The sequence below is a fragment of the Mustela nigripes genome, chromosome 1 (assembly GCF_022355385.1).
Source record: "Mustela nigripes isolate SB6536 chromosome 1, MUSNIG.SB6536, whole genome shotgun sequence".
Lineage (NCBI taxonomy): Eukaryota > Metazoa > Chordata > Mammalia > Carnivora > Mustelidae > Mustela > Mustela nigripes.
This window is the reverse complement of record NC_081557.1, coordinates 11,203,626-11,221,705: the sequence shown is the minus strand read 5'-3', so window position 1 is coordinate 11,221,705 and position 18,080 is coordinate 11,203,626. Positions and strand designations below refer to the sequence as shown.

The 18,080-nt window shown below is 42.2% G+C and overlaps 1 protein-coding gene across 1 annotated transcript in view; it reads right to left on the bottom strand.

The window, feature by feature from the left end:
• Positions 1-2,237: 2,237 nt before the first annotated feature.
• The window catches only part of PATL1 (PAT1 homolog 1, processing body mRNA decay factor), a 30,397-nt gene continuing 14,554 nt past the window's right edge, over positions 2,238-18,080 (bottom strand). The window contains exons 9-19 of the mRNA XM_059404889.1: positions 17,933-18,022; positions 15,083-15,263; positions 14,483-14,606; positions 13,732-13,829; positions 13,117-13,176; positions 11,957-12,105; positions 10,287-10,446; positions 6,712-6,867; positions 4,497-4,588; positions 4,248-4,397; positions 2,238-3,935 (exon numbers count right to left, since the gene is read on the bottom strand). Coding sequence (XP_059260872.1) covers positions 3,914-3,935; positions 4,248-4,397; positions 4,497-4,588; positions 6,712-6,867; positions 10,287-10,446; positions 11,957-12,105; positions 13,117-13,176; positions 13,732-13,829; positions 14,483-14,606; positions 15,083-15,263; positions 17,933-18,022 — 1,282 coding nt within the window. The 3' untranslated portion in view covers positions 2,238-3,913. The remainder of the gene's footprint in view (positions 3,936-4,247; positions 4,398-4,496; positions 4,589-6,711; positions 6,868-10,286; positions 10,447-11,956; positions 12,106-13,116; positions 13,177-13,731; positions 13,830-14,482; positions 14,607-15,082; positions 15,264-17,932; positions 18,023-18,080) is intronic.

Sequence of the window (18,080 nt, the reverse complement as noted above, 5' to 3'; positions counted from 1 at the left end):
ATGCTATTAGCTGATTTTAAGATGCTGATTCCTCAGATTAAAGACTTGCTTCCTAAACACCCTCACGGCAGTTTCTCAAAGGTCACAACAATAATATACTTAAAACGTGGCCGGACAGAGGAAAAGCAGAAGTTGCTTTCAACTTCCTACTTTCACTTCTCACACAGTGGACTTCCCTGCCCTTCAAAAGCAGATGGTATATGGCATCCAGTTCTCTATATCAAATTCAAAGTCGTGTCTTGGCCTTCCTAATGACGGACAGGACAACTTCGGTGCAAGCCAGCTGGCTGACACTTAATCTTCCTGGAGATGGAGCTGGGATCCTTCCTGATTCAAGTCAGTTTGGAAAAAAATGCAGCTTAGAGGAAATGGGAAGCTTGCTGGGAGCTACGGCCCGGGCTTACTGAAGCGGTTCTCCGACCCCCCAGTTGGTAGGCCATCTCAATTATGGAGTACGGAACACCAGGCCACAGTTCTCAGGTAACTGCCTTGCTCTCATGCAGCATATTCATAGGCTGCAAAGTCAAACACTTTGGCTCTGAAGTCAAGCACAACTAGATCAGATGCTTCTGCCCTGCTGTGACTTATTTTCTCACTAGAAGCAGAAGGCTACTCCTATTTTTAGTTCTTACAGAGGAATCACCCTTTTGGTTATAGTAGCAATACATGGTCACTGAACACACTGGAAAATACGGAGAAAGGAACAATCACCCCCAGACAAAATCCCCTGCCACCTTTCCCTTAAAGGTCACCACTGCTACTTTGTCACCTTTTTTCCTCTGTAAGACTAAGTCACATACATACATATACAGAACCTACCCTACACTTAACATTGTATTTTAGTATTTTCCCATGTTAACTGAGCTCTTTAAATGCAATTTTTCCTAAAAATATTTCTCCCAAAAATATAAGCAATATGTTTTCTCTACGGAAAATTTGGAAAACACGGAAATGCAAAAATTAGCTTCTGGTATTCCTATCACCTGGAGACATACATCAGTAACCAACAGGAACAGAATCTCCCCTCATCAAGTAGTTTTCTCATTATATATATATATCATTCCTTTGGAATCTTTCTAAAACCCAATTAATTAGTCAGAGGCTGTGAATACTTCTGAAGGTCTTCACCTCACCAAAGCACTTCCAGAAATGTAATTTCTCCTACCAGTATAAGTGGCAGTCTCAAACTCTCACTAGCATTATTTTTAAAGATTTTGTTGATTTGATAGGTTGAACAAGTATCTTATTTGTTATTTCTATGTATGGGTGAGGGTGAAGTTCTCAATATTACTCACTTGTATCTTTATAAAAATTATTAATCACAGCTCTGTTAGCTACTACTTTCTACGGTCTCCAATTTCTTAGAGGATTATATTCACTGATTTTATTTTTTTTTTTTTTTAAAGATTTATGAGAGCAAAGAGGGAGACGGAATGTGAACAGGGGTGGGGAGGAAGGAGCAGCAGGAGAGGGAGACAGAGACTCTGAAGCAGGCTCCCTGCTGAGCACGGAGGCTGCCGTGGGGCTCTATCTCACAACCAGAAGATCACAACTGGAGTGGAAACCAAAAGTGCCCGTCCCACCAACTGCGCCACCAGGCACCCTTGGGAAGGAGCTTTTAGTACTAGCTTCCATTTGAACCCACTGAGACATGGGATGACTCTGTTTCTGTTTTCTGGCCAGAAATCGCTTGATCCTGAAAGTCTCACCAGAAGACCCAGCGAGGAAGAGTTAAGTGCACACACCACGATGGCAGCGTGAGGGGAGAGCGCGCGTAGTCTCTTATCTGGAGCATGTGAGAGTAAAAACTACACCCCGTCTGAAATAACACAAATTTACTATGAAGAATTATCAACGCTTCCCCATCCCATGAGGAGACGAACTGCGCGATGCGAGGCAGAGCTGGCCACGCTCTCTGAAGCCTCCGCGAGTCCCATGTGCCGGGAGGTGGAGCGGATGCAGATGGACTGCACGGTGTGTCCCCACACTTCACAATGTGGTTTTATAGTTGGGGGGGAACGGGGGAGAACTGAAAGCACCTAGGTTTTTCAAGGAAGGTCACCATGTGAACATAAGGTCTTTGATCTGTCTCGCCTACGACAGTACAAAAGTAAAATCCTCATCTGTCCCCAACACCAAGATGTCCATCAGTCCCATCAAAACAGGCTAGAGACACATTTGCAATCACGTTCAGCCAAGAAGTAACAAGAAAGAGAAATGCAGGCACTCGGTTCTTCAAGTATACAATTTGTTTTTATTTACAATACCCTATAAAAATGTAAATTTAGAAACTTTAATTTTTATTAATTAGAACCAAACAAAAAAGATAAAGCACAGAAAGGAAGAAAGAATAGTCAAGTATTCACTTGATCAGTTGTGAGGGGAAGGGAGGAAAGGCGCATGGTGGAAACAGTCAGTAGGGAAGGGCAGAGGGACGCTAGGTCATGTCACCGGGAGCAGCTGGCGGGGCCGGGGCTCCAGAATGGGGAGACGCAGAGATGGAGAGCAAGGACAGCAGGTTATAATGGAGGACTTTACTGTTGTAGGAGACATGTTTGTGCAAAATGTTGATTCTTTTTAAATATCATAACCTGTCCCCTCACTAACATTCGAAAAGGTGAGAATAGCAAAAAGTTTATCATCAGGAGAGTCATGTGAAACTGACTGTGATTAAATTTTCCGGAGGGCTGTAATCCCTGGAGATCAAACCCCTTGTCCTGCTTGGCTGCTGCAGAAGAGGGGGAGGGGTGGAAAGGACCACAGTGCGCTGTCCCTGCCAGGACTGAGAGCCAGGCCCCCCTGGCTGCCTGGGAGAGGGACCTGGAGACAAAGGGGAAGGGCAGCACTTCTGCCTGTGGCGTGGAGGAGCCTGCAGAGCAAAGCAAGCCGAACTGAGCTTCCGTGGTTACCTCTGGAGGTTGCTACCCAGGACACCAAATAAAAATGGGGAAGCGGGAAGTAAAAGCATGGCTTTATTGACGTTGTCTCAGGAAGACAGAGCGAGTGTGCAAACGCTACACTGTGGAAGCAGGTTCTAAGTCTGGCTCATCTGGGGCAACCTTGTACGCCCTGGAGGGGACAGGCTCAAGTGCACTGTAGTTGTAGCAGGAAAAGGGCTTAACCGTGTGCCGTATCGCCGAGGCGGACAGATACAAAGGAAATACGGCGGGGAGGAGATACAGGACTTCTCAGCCTAGAGCTGGGCATCAGCCAATTACGAGTTCTGATTTTATTCATGTGCTGCATACCCTGTATTTATATTAAAACAAGTAGAACCCACCAAATTAATTACAAGATGGACTAGAAACAGATTAAAAATACATCAGCTGGTTTGATTTCAGAGGAGGGACATGTCGACTATGTATTTCTCAATCTAAAACTCGTTCTTTAAGGATCCTCTGGAGACCACGTGAACGTGTGTAGGGGGTGTGTGTGCATACATATGTATGTACATATGTATGTGTATATATATCAGTTTCTACTTAATTGGTTCTCCTATAGTTGTATTAATATGGGGCAATGGAAAGAAGACTTTAACAGGATGAGGGAAGGAATCCTTTGGCAGGCTACGATCTACTCTGAACTGGAGTACTGGGGGTGGGAAAGGGGAGAGATTATATTTGCGTCTCTAGGGCAAAGAAAATGCAAAATTGAGAAGAATTGAGGAAAAGCAGGACATGCAGAACTGTAACACAGAAGGTCAGAAGGAACCAGCCGAAGGACCACCCAGCCAAATTCCACAGAGCAGTGGGGAAACATCTGGCACTAGGAGCCGACCCCTGGTGACAGGAATCGGTCCCACAAGACGTTCTGGGAAATAAGCTACCTTCCCTCCCTCATTAAAAACACTCCATTGTGAGGCGGCAGTGCAGGTGGCAGCCGAAAGGAGGTACAGGACACATTTGGAGATCTTTTATCGGATCCCCTGAACTAGCCTATGGGTATAAAGAAAGAGAGAAAGGAAACTTGTATAAATGAGTTAAAACAGAAGGCAATATTTAGCATTAAAGTTACATCCTTGTTAGAATTCTCTCAACAAAACACCTACAGTATCTCTACCTTTCCTTACTGAACTCAAGGGTGCTTCTGTACCCCGTACAGCATCTCGTATCTAGTAGATACTCATGCAGTTGATAGAACTCTTTAAGGTCTTCCACTAAATTCAGTTTTATGCCCCTGATCTCCTCATTATAATGTCTAAAGTGCCAACTTTAGTAAGATGTGGAACTCTCCTGTTTCAGACTTACTGCAGCTTTGTCTCCAGCAAGTTCAGTTTCTGTCGGTCAACATAGCGAGAAAAGAGGGACACCAGGTTTGTGGGTATAGAGACTGGCTTGGCCAGGGCTGCTTGGGGAATCCGCAGAAGTTCTCGGGTTGCCATGAACATCACCTCTGTCCTGAAAGAAAAACCGTTAACGACACATAAGAACAATATGAGAAAAAGAATAAACAATGATCTAAAAGAATGTGAAAGAAGAAACACAGCCCGGACTGACCACTGGTTGTTCTGTTTTGATTCGGTAGCGGGGTCTGAACTCTGGAGGTCTTCCCCACGGCTCAGGACGACGAGGAGCAGTGACAGGCCAAACTACAAGAGGAGAGAGAGGGAATCCAACTTAGCTCCTGATCCTCCACCAGCACTGAGGGGATCCCAGCACTAGCCCACAATGACCCCGCTGCTGTGCTCTGGCGTCACAAACATCAGACATGAGCTGGGAGGGCGTGTCCTTCTCCTGGCTTTACTTCAGGCAGAGCAGCAACAGCATTACCAACAAAAAGGGGAAATCCCAGGGCCAAGCATCCTCTCCGCTTCCCCATCCCAAAGTGAGATGAAATTTTTTCCCTGCCACAGATAATGTGGGATTTAGTTTTTCTTGCATTTACTAAAACAGAAATGGATTAAAAATAGTCAAAGATAAACTTTGATACAGAATATTAAAGTTCACAGAGAAAGAAATAACATTAAATAGGTTGATATTTGAATTAAGAAAAAAGATGTGAAGACCGGTGGGAAAAAGAGAAGTGACTGAAACGATTAGGCTATGAAGAGACTTCCTTGAATGTCCTGAAAAAGTTCCCTTAACAAAATTTCCATAACACATCCCTAGCGGACAGATAAAGTTTTAGGTAAGACGTTCAAAGCAGAGAAGGGATGCACAGATACATTCATATATGTAGGACTATTAAAATTTAAGCAACCTGCTCTAGAAATTAAAGATTTGTTTTATTCAATGGGCAGTACTGGCAGGAAACACGTGGTCTAAAGGGGCACAGAACGGAACACAAATAGCAACAAGCAGCCCAAGATTAAATGTATCAATCACAGCAACAGTGGATCTGAAGGGAACCCACGTTTCTGAGCTCACCTCCCAGAGGAGAACCCTCATGTCACTGTCAGAAAAACAACACTGGGCTACACATACAATCACTTGTCTGACCTTGTGGCTTTCTATTGCTTTTATCAACATTAAACTCAAGCCCGAGTATTGCAGAAGGCCCACAGCCTGTCACTCCAGAAACCCCACCTCTATCACCTCTCAACTGCCCTTGAGTCCTGCTTTGGCAGGTTTTCAGGAGTCGGGGGAAAGAGGCCTTGACTTTCACACTGTGCTCGCACAAGTGCCCACTGAGCAAGGGCATTACGCTGAACTATCACAGCAGTAGGCTCATCTGAGTAAAAGGACAGCTCTGAAATCACCCTTGTCACCTTCCCTTACAAGTCAGGAAACTGGCTCAGCAAAGTGAAAGAATGTGTTCAGTGTCACAAACCTGGAGACTGGCAGGCAAGGAATGGAAAGCTGCTCTGAAAGCTCATGTTCTCTCTTCTACGTTACACGTCCCCAGCAAGTCTCTGGATCATGAATCTGACGTAGATGAAACATGGGACAAGATGTTCTCCTATTTACGATCTTAAGAGTCAGAGTGCAGGCTACCTGTTTCCTTCCTCACGTCAGTACTTGCATTTTATCTGAGATTACAGTGGTGTGAACGCAAAGATGTTTTCCAGCCCTCTTTGCACTTATGTGTGGTACGTAAGGAAAACCTGGCCACTGAAATTAAGCAGAAGTTGTTGGTTGTAACTCTTGGAAAACATCCCAACAAGGCAGACAGCTAATTTACACACTTGGCCCCTCTGCAGGCACCTCTCTTCCTGAAGCAGAGTGGAGCCAGCGAAGTCATGAGGGTGACAGCCACTGCTGAGGCTGTGGAGAAGGCGAGCCAAAGAAGCCTATATCCCTGATGACACGCAGACACTATGCCAAAGCCATTCCAAGTGAGAGAAAAATCCCATTTTGTTGAAACCACTTATTTCTAGCCTCTGACACTAGGCATTTAATGCCTAGTGTCAGAGGCTCTCCTCTGTCAGAGGCTCTACTCCTGGCTGAGAGACACCTTTTCCAAAAAAGACTGAATGATTTATTTTGGAGACTGAGACAGAGAGATAGGCCTTGTGTGGGCACACACATACAAGGGAAGAAGGGGCAGAGGGACAAAGAGATTTAAGCAGATTCTGCACTGAGCACAGAGCCAGATACAGGGCTCCATCTCACAACCTTGAGCTGAAACCAAGAGCAGACACTTAGCCCACTGAGCCACCCAGGCACTCCTGAAAGGAACCTTTTTACAAGTTGCCACAGCAGCCAGTATCTGTATCTGTAACTCAAATCTAGAAGGCTGGCCAAGTTCAGGGACCTAAGAGGGTGTGAGCACCTTGTTCTGGAGCACAGCAGCGAGGTGAGGGTTGGAGGGTGCTGGTGCAGCTGCGCTTTGAGGTAGGTTCATGAGCTGTTGCAGAAGGCTGGTGACAGTCACTGACGGAAGGTGATACAGGAGCAGAGAGAAGGGACTCAGTAAGCATGGCAGCACCTACAAAAAAATGAAGAAAAGCATTACGTCCTGGCAACTGTGACTTCAGTTAGCCTGCATCAACGGACACGGACAGGAGGATGCCCAGGGGCACCCTCAAATGGCCTCAGGCAAGATTTAACACAAAAGGGCTGTCAAATCTAGCAGGTACTACTACCGGAGTCTCCACAGTGGGTTCTGAGGTGTCTACTGAGAACTTTTAAAATTCCATTTGCACAGGAAACATGACTTGTGTGAATCAAGGTTGTAAAATCACTTCTCAAATGGCAAGATTCACGATAAAACATCAGTATTTGGCTTCATCCCACAAATATTTCAATGTCTACAGTGTGCCAGGCATCGTGGGCTACAATGAAGTGGTAAACAGTCCAGGCCTGCAGGGATGTACAGTTGAGTGGGGAGTCATGAGTAAACTGGCAATTTCAACACACTGTGAGAAGGACTCTGAGACCGGTAAATCCTGAGCGCCGTGGAACTACCCTGATATACTTTTGGACTTAACTGGCTCTTGTCTGATCTTTATAGAGGCTCAGTGAGGAAGTGGAAAATGATAGATTTTGCAGCTATTAGGCAAGCTAAGCGAGCAGATGCTCGTCATTCAGAGTTCCATAGCTAGCAGTGAGAACCAGAATCCAAGGCTGTTGAATTCTGGCCTGCGAGTCATTCAGTCCTTTTTGTCACGAGGCCCAGACTGAAAGGTTAAAACACAGTGCTACCAGTGTTAACTAGGCTCTAACACAGGAAAGGAAATCAAGTGCTTCCAGCACTCAGTGCCCATGGTATAAAAAGTGACAGCTGGTTTTTACTTCAGATGGCATTCAAAGATGGAGAGTAGACTTCTAGTGATCTACTACTCTAAAGAAACAAAGCTTTAACAACAAAAGCAGTTTTAATCACTCATAAGAGTATAATGAAGTCTGTGTACCCATCACCCAGCTTTGATAATTAAATCATCCACATTCTACCAATCTTATTAAAATTAAATCTGTTCCTCCTATATATCCTATCCTTTCATTCATAAATACTTCAGCTTGTATTTCTAACAAATTCTCTCACTTAACAAAATTAACAGCCGTTCCTCAATATCACCTAATATCTCCTCCATATTCATTTTCTCCAGTTGTCTCAAAAAGATCTTTTAGCAACTGATTTATTCTAATCATGATTCCAATAGGACCCATACATACCATCTGGCTGGTAAAGCTTTCAACATCTGTGAACTGGTGGTCCCTTGCCCACTGCCTATCTTCTTTTCTCATGCTATTTGGTTGCTGACATTCCACAGTTTGCTCTGTGGTGTCACTTAACAGGTTCTACTACCCTCTGTCTTTTCAATAAAAACTGATGGTTAGAATCAGAGGTTTAATAAAATGTTTAAGTTCATCGGGGAAGGCAAGGGTAAGAAAACTTCGTGGATAGATCTGTATGCTCACTCCTGCATTACGTCAAGAAGCACCCAGTGTCTGGCTGTCCCCCTTCTTAGACAGTAATCATTTGTTTGCTGCCCCAACCAACATAAGATTCCCTATTCACCTTTAACCTGATGCCTTTTGCACCAGTAAGGACTGCTGTCCAGACTGACTGACTGCTTTTCCATTAGGTATTGTAAATTGGAGATTTTCTAATTTTATCATTTCTTTTGCATTTATTAGCTGAAACTCTTCTAGGAAGAACTTTCTATTATCAACTTTCTGGTTACCATGATATTTAGTTGTAATGAAAAGGCAGGATAAATGTTTGAGTCTTTTCCCTATATACCCATTTTTAGAATAATGAGTTGATGGCCTAGCAATCTCTGAAGGTGATTAAATATTTTTTGGTATCATTAAGTTCAAAATATTTGATATATTTCAATCCACTGCTGTAATTTTTCTTTCTGAAGCAAATGATCCCACTTTTGGCCAACAGGAGTCCCTTCAGCTTTGTCTGTGCATCTTTCACATGGAACCCTAGTAATCTTTTAGCTTCCTTACTTTCTGGCACAAGATATTCCAGGATTACCTTGTATATCTTAGGCCTCAGACGTGCAACCAGTTATTGCTTCAAGAAATGGTATTCAGGGATGTAGTCTATTACTCTTTAACACACATAGACAGAAACTCCACCCCTATAATTAACCAAGTTTTCCTCACTAGCAGGCTCTTCCACTAAGGCAGACGTCTTTGAATTCCAAGCTCCTAGCCCTACACGCTATATTTCTAAGACCCAAAATAGCTCCTGGTACATAGACATGTAATAAATATTTAATAAATATTTACTGAATGAATAAAGCTTTCCCAAACTTATTTCCACTGATGAGTTCCTCTAGGACCGAGCATTCACCCCATGACCCACAATAATCTATATGCTCTAAGGAAGCTGCTGGTTTTTGTCTGGCCTCCATTTTCTAGGATAAACCTCAAATCCTTAAACTTTCTTCCAACCCATTTTTCCTTCTTAAAGATCTTTAAGAAACATATTTGTCTCATCCCGTTTCACTTTTCCACATGAGGCCTCAACTTTGCATTAATTTCTTCTGCCGGTGTTACAATTTCAAAGGACTTTTTCAACTCACTATGATTTCAGAGGGAGTAATTTCCAACTTTCATGCCATACTACCTACATGGTATCCTGGAATCACGTTTTCTGTGGATCATCACCAGCTGGTTACTGATCAAGCATCACCTGTTGTGAGAGGCTCACTCTCGTAAGTTCCAACATTCTGAACCTCACACTGAGTAGTAACTACCTGTTGTACTACCCTTTTCAATTGCTTGTTCTGAACTTCTAGAATGATTCTAAATAGCGCTAATCTTTCAAGTGTTGGGACAAGGGTAAGTAGAGAGCAGTTCTTACCAAGAGTTTACTTATAAACTTGAAAATCATGTTTCAAAGTCCAGCCTAGTTTAGATCTCGATAAATGTTATTTACAAGCACTGACTTGATTCCTGTGGCATACCATTCAACTAAATATGCAGCTAAATGTTAAGCTCCTGACAACAGCCCAGTGAATACTTTACATCCAGCAAAGTAACCAAGACCATACATCTCTAAATTTTAGTAAGCATCGGATTCAGCTGGGGATTCTCTTACAGATAAAGAAGCCCTGACCTTTCCTCTGTAAATTCTGATTCAGAATGTTTGGAGCAGGACTGAATTATCTGCCTCCCAAGAAATTCTGATACACAACACAGCTTCATGACTGTGACAAATACGATGGGATTACTGCTTTCCTCAGTTTAGGAACTTGGTCTGTTAGAGCAAAAATGGGATTAAAAGTATAGTCCTAGAGTAGAGTTTTGCTTTAAACAGTCAAATCCTACTGTTGAAGGTTAGACAAAACAACAGAAACAGGAAGAGGGGAGGGAATGAAATTTGGATTCTAGAAACCTTATCAACTATGAAGACCCAAAGGAAAGAAGTCCCACATGGGGGATCACCTCATCTTGTGCATCCTTCTTGATAAGAAAAGGGAGATTCCTGGCTGTTGTCATGAGAATGTCAGCTGCTTGCTCTGTGGAGAGGAAAGGAAGAATACGGGCAACCATTCTCTTCCCTTTTCGGATACACATGATCTGTACAAAGTGGTCATCACTTGGCCTGCAGGGGAAGGAAATGCTCACTTAGGTCAGCAGGAACTATTTAACAGGTCCTTTTTCTCCTCTTACATGTTACTGAATGAACATGCTGTGCGTATTTTCACCCTATGATGACCTGTGCTACAAAATAATGGGAATTACTTCCTCAACTCTCTACCAAACAGTAAGTCATTTTTCAAGTTTCACAAATGTAGAAAATCATCTTCACAAACGTACATAAAATAGACTTGTTCAAACTACAGATGTTCATTTAAATACTATGTAACTAGACAAACAACATGGTTAATACAACAAAATCTGAAAACATACATAAGCAAAAAATATAAAAACAATCATTTCACAATTAACTTTATACTGTTAACATTTTTCAAAAATTTACTTGTATGACAGAGAGAGCACAAGAGAGCGTAAGCAGGGACAGTGGCAGAGGGAGAGGAAAAGCAGGCTCCCTATGGAGCAGGGAGCCTGATGCAGGACTCGATCCCAAGTGACCTGAGCCGAAGGCAGGTACTTAACTAACTGAGTCACCCAGGCGCCCCTATTGCTACCATTTTTAAGAAACGTTGTTAGATCTGTGTGCTCACTGACTGTGTATTTTTTTCATTAAAACAAAAACAACAACAAAAAAACCAACAAAAAAGAGTCCAGAGAATTCACATGGCTTTGTACTGGGCTTTCTTCACTGGACAACTTCTTAAAGACAATTTTCTATCTCAATAGATACACTTCAACTACGTTGATTTGATGGCCCCATAACATCCCCAGCTAAGGAAAGCCCACCTTTATTCAACCAGTTGCCTGTCCGCCTGACTCCAGAAATGGTGTGTTGAAAAGAAGGGGTTTATTCTTATGTTCTGGTTTGTGTGTGTCCTGGCTTAGAAGAATCACCAATTCTTTTGCATGGGCAAAGGAGAGGGGAGTTTTCGGGACAGAGTCCTCTTACATTCATCAAATAAACACTTGGGATTTATAGAACATTTACTGTTTGCAAGATCCTGGGTGGGACAGATGCCAGATACAGATAAAAGGATACATTAAGGAGCTCAGTCCCCACTGGAAGACTGATTGGCTACGATAGTGTATAAGCATTCTATGGAAATTCCAAGAAAGTATAAATGTCTGTACTTTCCAACTTAGTAGAAGAGACTACATGAAGATTAAAAGACTGAACAGGCTGGAATAAAACGCAAAGCAAGTACAACCTATAGGCTCAAATGCAGACACCAAATCATGCTCCCCACTATGTGTCCAATGCCCAGGATAGTTCCTCTCAGAGAGTGAATAGGTAGGTACCAAATAAATGAATACGGAATAAAGAGATTGTTTTCCTGGCCGAGAAGGATTATGAAATGCTTTATATGACGTGGCATTTGAGTTCGGCTAGAAGGACAGACTCTGAGCTTCCTCGCATGGTAAGAAGATATCCAAAAGACAGAAATGTGGAAAGCTCAGGTCAGCCAAGTAAGGAGTCCAGCTGGTCTCACGTGCCCCTCCAAGTGTACAATTCTTACCTCTCTTGTCCAGGCAATTTCCCCCTTAAGTTGTCATACATGCTACAAATTTTGTGCTTTCTTTCATCCGCCAGGGCAGGTCGCTCTTCTTCTAGACTTAGGAGATACCGCCTTTCATAATCCTCCACATCCAGGAGTAAACTATAGGTCTAAGTGAGACACAAAGCAGGCCACAGCATGCTGGGTCAGGATCAGAGTATTTGATAAACAATTTCACAGTTTAAGACCACCAGGTAAAGACAAAAGAGTGAAGACGAACTGTAGTAAGACAGAGGAAAAAGGTGCTCTTTTGAATCCAGAAAAACATAATGAAAGAACTTAAAGAATTCCTCTCTCTTTGTTGTCTCTCCTGACCACTAACCCAGGAGGTGAGGACAGTGAATGATTACACCCTTTGCAAACCTTCCAGCAGCAAGAACAGCATTATAACAGAAACGATCTGCATCGCTGCTTCAAGTGATGCCTTCTATCTATAAACACAGTAGTAATTTTACTCCTGGGTGCCAGGCACTGTTCTAGGCACTATGCTTATACTCATTCACAAGACACTCTCCACAACCCAGTCAGAAAGAGAGGACGTTATCATCTCCACTGTTGAGGACGAAGAAAATGAGGGCAGCACAGAAAGGTTAAGCAGACTCAGCTAGAAATGCAGAAGACGTGATTTGCAGCCCGGTTCCATACTCGGTGCTCTTCCTCACCATGCCTATGGCCTAGACACATAGTATTTACACTTTATAAACGAACTGCCTACAGAGTACCACATTTTTCTTCGCACCCAGCACAGTGTCCAGCATCCAGGAAATACCTGTGAACTGACCTAATTAACTCAATTAATTTACAGGTGGAACAATGTAATTTTTATTCTCATTTTCTTAGAAAGGTGACCTGCTCCCAAACACTTAGTGGTTAACTGACCAAGCCTGGACAAAGACCCAAGACTTCTCACTGCAACTGCAGTGTTCTTTCCATGAAGCCAGAGGTGAGGCACGGCACACTCTTTTCTAGTGTGCTCTGGTACATAACAGACACCTAAGAAGAACATATTCACTAATTAAAATCACAGAACACCGACTGCTCACTTTTCCACTTCTTGAGTACCACATCTATGTGACAGTTCCTTATTTGAAACTAACTACAGCAACAAATTCTAAACTTACTTTCTCAATTATGACAAGGGTTTTTCGTCTCTTGTCCCGAACCTGTTTTTCTTTTGTCTCCTAAAAAAAAAGACAAGACTACTCAGTGTGAATTCTTAACCTCTGTTAAAAATAACTTTCTAAGTATGCATATGTACTTCCACTTGTGACAATACTGTGAAAAAAATCTTAACTCTTTGAAAGTTAGTAATCTAAACCAAGACTAACTGGATGAAGGTTACAGAGCAGACTGAATTAACCCACACAGACTATTAAACTGAATTTACAGGTGGGCACAAGGTAATTACAGAATGTAGTAAAGATGCAGACTATCACAGGAAAATCTTAAAACACACAGAAAATGGTAGTTTTTGAAACTGGAATGAATAGCCCAGTGCTGTTTGCAGCCGGTTACCCAGTTAAAAGACTCCTGCCGCCCCAAGTCTAGCCTGGCTGTTGAGGAATGTGTCAGCACCTCAGCCCACCTGCAGGAAACCAGAACGCCGGGACATGTGGTGGGGAAGCTCCCAGTCACACGACAAACAACTCCATTGCGCCTGATTCCCTCCCACGGTGACCCCTAGGCACCAGGGACAACCCAGAGTTTCTTGAACACACGGCTATGCTGACACTTACATCATCCTCACTCCGAGACGTCACAACGGCATCGATCATTTTTCGGGGGTTATTCACACTGGAGACTGTAAGCTTTCCCAAAGAGCCCTCAAACTGCACTGTAAGGACAAAGCATTTTCAACAAGTAACTCAGCAGTGTAAGCAAGCAGCTTTCTAAGACCTCTATGGTCTATATTCTTTCCTCACAGTCTAATGGTTCAGTACAGAAATCTATGTATCTAATGTGATCTCTTACCCAAATCTATCTTTTCCCATTTTTTGGTTGCAATGGTAATAAAAATCTGAAGTATTTCCCTTTTATTATAGGGATACTAGAAATTATAACACATTTTAAAAAGTTAAGGAATCTCAGGGCGCCTGGGTGGCTCAGTAGCTAAGCGTCTGCCTTCTGCTCAGGTCATGATCCTGGGGTCCTGGGATCACAGAGCCTGCTTCTCCCTCTCTCATTCCCCCTGCTTGTGTTCCCTCTCTCGCTGTGTCTCTCTCTCTGCCAAATAAATAAATAAATAAAAATCTTAAAAAAAAAAAAAAAATTAGAAGTTAAGGAATTCCAAGCAGTGAAGGATTTACAAGTCCATCTACTAAACCACTCATTCCACACAATAAAGGCAGACCTCTGCATTTAAGGACAATGGTCCTTACGAATGAGCTTTGAACGTCTGTATCCAGTTGTCTCCACAGCTATTTCTATTTATCGTATGGGCAGCAGGTTGAATTTCTTTTATTGTGGGCCTAGGGGTAAGGACCTCACCTGGCTTATACGCGTGCTCCAGTTTGGCCACCTGCGGGGTAATGAGTTTGGTGCGCTCCTTCTTCGGGCCTTCGCCTTGTACTTCTTCAGCAGCTGACAGTTTCTCCAGTTTTTCAAAGTAATTCTACCACACGAAGATGATTTCAGTTGCAACACAAGCCCAGAGTACCGCTGTTCTTTATCATACGTGATTATACTGGCGGCAGCAACAACTGGGACTCTACATATGCATCGATCTTTAATTTTTGCTAGACTGCCAGATATTTACTTCTCAAAAAATCCCAGCCTACAGAAAAGCCCAACATCAATGGAAATACCTTTAAAGTTAGACTGCCAATATGTTTAACTGAGAAAACCAGATTATTGATGCCAAAGAGATTTCAAAACATTGGCCCGAGAGCCTCTGTAAAGAATAAGAGGCAAACATAGAAACCTTCTAGTGAACACTGAGAGGCTCTCCAGCTTCAGAAGAGGACAGAATTTGCTTAGTCAATTCTTACCCAATTGAAAACTACATCAAAAGCAGATTCTGTCAGTATGTAGGTCTACCAGTATCTCTCTGAGCGCCTCCCCAGAGTAAGGGACTGAATGGTTGTCTACCTGGTAATAGAAATCGTCCAGGTAGGGATCAGTGCTTTGCAGCTGCATCATCTGGATTTTAGAGACCCAATCCTTCTCTCGCTGCAGCATGAGATTGGCATAGGGATCCTTTCGGAGATGGTCTTGATGACTGCTCCGGTGACTTCCTCTGTCTCCAGCACCATTGAGACTGCGATGCTGACTGAAAACAAACACAGGGGCGCATTCACTCCAAGTCACAGTATTCATTAGGCCTTGTAACAACACAGGAACAAGCCCCGCCGGTTAAAAAAAGATTCCACTTTGCTTTCGTTAACAAAGTGAAAAGAACTGAATCTTAATCGTGTCGGAGAACAAAGAGCTATGCGATACACACTGAAAGAAATAACCCGGAGACCTGAGTGCCTCATCACTTGTGCTGCGTACTCTCACCCACGGACTTCTGTTTAGGCCTGCAACAACCCTAAGAGGTAGGCGGTTTGATTTTCTCCACTGAAGACAACAAACCGAGGCCAAAGAGATGTGAACGCAGGCCAATTGACTCACAGTCTATACATTTTTTTTTAACTTGCAGAAAAATTATGAAGTACTTCAAATATAGAGAAAAGCCCACAATAAACATTCATTTATCCACCACCTAGACTTAGTGGAAAAAAAAGAAAAAAATTTAGTTGCCCCAATTTGCCTCAGGGTTTTAAAGAGCAGTATTAAAGCAACATACTGTTGTATTTAGTTAAGGCCCTTTTGTACCCTGTCTGGATCCTGGGTTCCCGCCTCCCTTCCTTCCCAGAGGAACCACTATCCTGACTTTGTATGAACTCCCCCTGAAATGTTTTTTTTTTCTAAAAAGATTTTATTTATTTGAGAGAAAGAGAGACATTCTGTGCCCATGTGTGTATAGGAGGGAGCACGAAGAGGGGAAGAGGGGGAGGGAGAGAGAGAAACTCAAGCAGTTTCCACACTGAGTATGGATACTGATGTGGGGCTTGATCTCACAATTGGGGACCATGACCTGAGCCAAAACCAAGAGTCAGAAGCTTAACCCTCTGAGCCGCTCAGGCACCCCTCCTTGCAATATTTTTAAGACTCATGACTCATGTATCCATCTTTAAATATTATACGGTATTATTCTGTGTGCCTTTAACTTTTACATAAATGCTACTGGACATGTTAAGTCTGCCCCTTGCTTCTTATTCAATGTTACACTCCTCACATTTATCTGTGTTGACAGCATAGCCAAGCATACACCAAAAAGAACCGCCAGCATGTGGTGTATCCATGTTTTCAACCTTATTATTTACTGCCTAATTCCTTTACACGAGGCTGAGACTAACGAATATTCTTGCCAATAATGAGTATTGAGACATTTCAAATTTTACTTGTCTGATGAAGTAAAATAGCTATCTAATTTTAATCTGTATTTTCCTGATTATAAGCAAGCTTAAAATTTTTTTTTCCTCTGAGTTTAAGGTGTACAATATAATGGTTCAATGGTTTTAAATGTTACTTGGTGCTTACCATGATAATTGTACTCTTAATCCCCATCATCTATTTCACCCATCCCCCACCCACCCTGCTCTCTGGTCACCATCTGTTTGTTCTCTATAGTTAAGAGTTTTTGTCTCTTTTTTCCTTTGTTCTTTTGTTTTGCTTCTTAAATTCCACATATAAGCAAAGTCATATCAGCTTTACTGAGGTGTAACTGACATACAAAGAACTGTGCATATTTAATGTGTACAATTTTGTAAGTCTGGACATGCAAACACTTGCCTTACCATCACCACACATAAGATAATAGATATATTCAACACCCACTAGAATTTCTGTATCTCCCATTGGTTTTTTTGGTGGTAATAACACTTTATATAAATGAGAACCCCCCCTCTTCAGAAATTTTCAAATATATAAAACTGTACTATTAACTTCAGGCACTAGAAGTTTCATATTTTAAAAGAGTCAAATGTATTAATCTTTTCCTTTACGGTTAGCACTTTTTGTGTCTTATTTTAAGAGCCTATGTTGTTCTTCCCCTGCAAAAAATATTCTAGAGCTTCTTCGAAAGTGAGAAGGAATTACACACAGAGAACCATAAAACTGAAGGTTAAAGAAACCTCAAAGTTACGTTTAATTTTCTATTTTTGGTTTATGAGCGATTATAGAACCTCAACCCCATGAAGGCAGGACTTTGACATACCTCGTTCTTCTTTCAGTCCCCCAAACCTACCACAGTGCCCGATATGCAGCTGGGCTGCACACGTAAGTACATATTTGCATCTGTTAAATAAACATTAGATTACAGGCAAAAACAGAGTGACTGCTGGCTTTACGTAAGACCGAAATACAAACCTAGCCATTTATTTCAAGGTCACCTCTGAGCTGAGGTGATAAACAAAGGTAGTTAAGAGTATAAAAATGACTTAAAAAATCATATCTATATTATATTTCTGATGTACGATAAACAGATTTATAGAATCTTAGAAATTAGTTGATAAAAAAATCTTGTCATTTAAACCCAGTGTATCAAGGCACTTGGGTGGCTCAACTGTTTAAGCGTCTGACTCTTTATTTTGGCTCATGTCATGATCTCAGAGTTGTGAGCGAGCTTTTTGTGGGGCTCTGTCCTGGGTGTGGATCCTGCTTAAGATTCTCTTCTCCCCCGACCAAAAATGAAAATAAATAAATAAATAAATAAAGCAAGCTAGTGTAACAAAAGCATAAAATGACAGCACATAAGATCTTCTTTACCAGTAAAATAAACTTAGTACTAATTAAATTTACTTAAAGAGTAAACTAAATAAGTAGCACCTTGTTACACTGTAAAAAAGGAAAATTTGAATTAAGAAACCACCAAGGAGCAGGATGAGTCCTTACTTTCTGCTCTGCTGCTGTCTCTGATGCAAGAGCCGACGGTGCTGTGGATGGAGGTGAGTTGTGTCTGGTCTAAACATTGGGGCCTGAGATCTAATAAAAAAAAGGGAAAAGTTTTTAATTCTGTTGTTCTGTGATCTGAAGTTTTAGA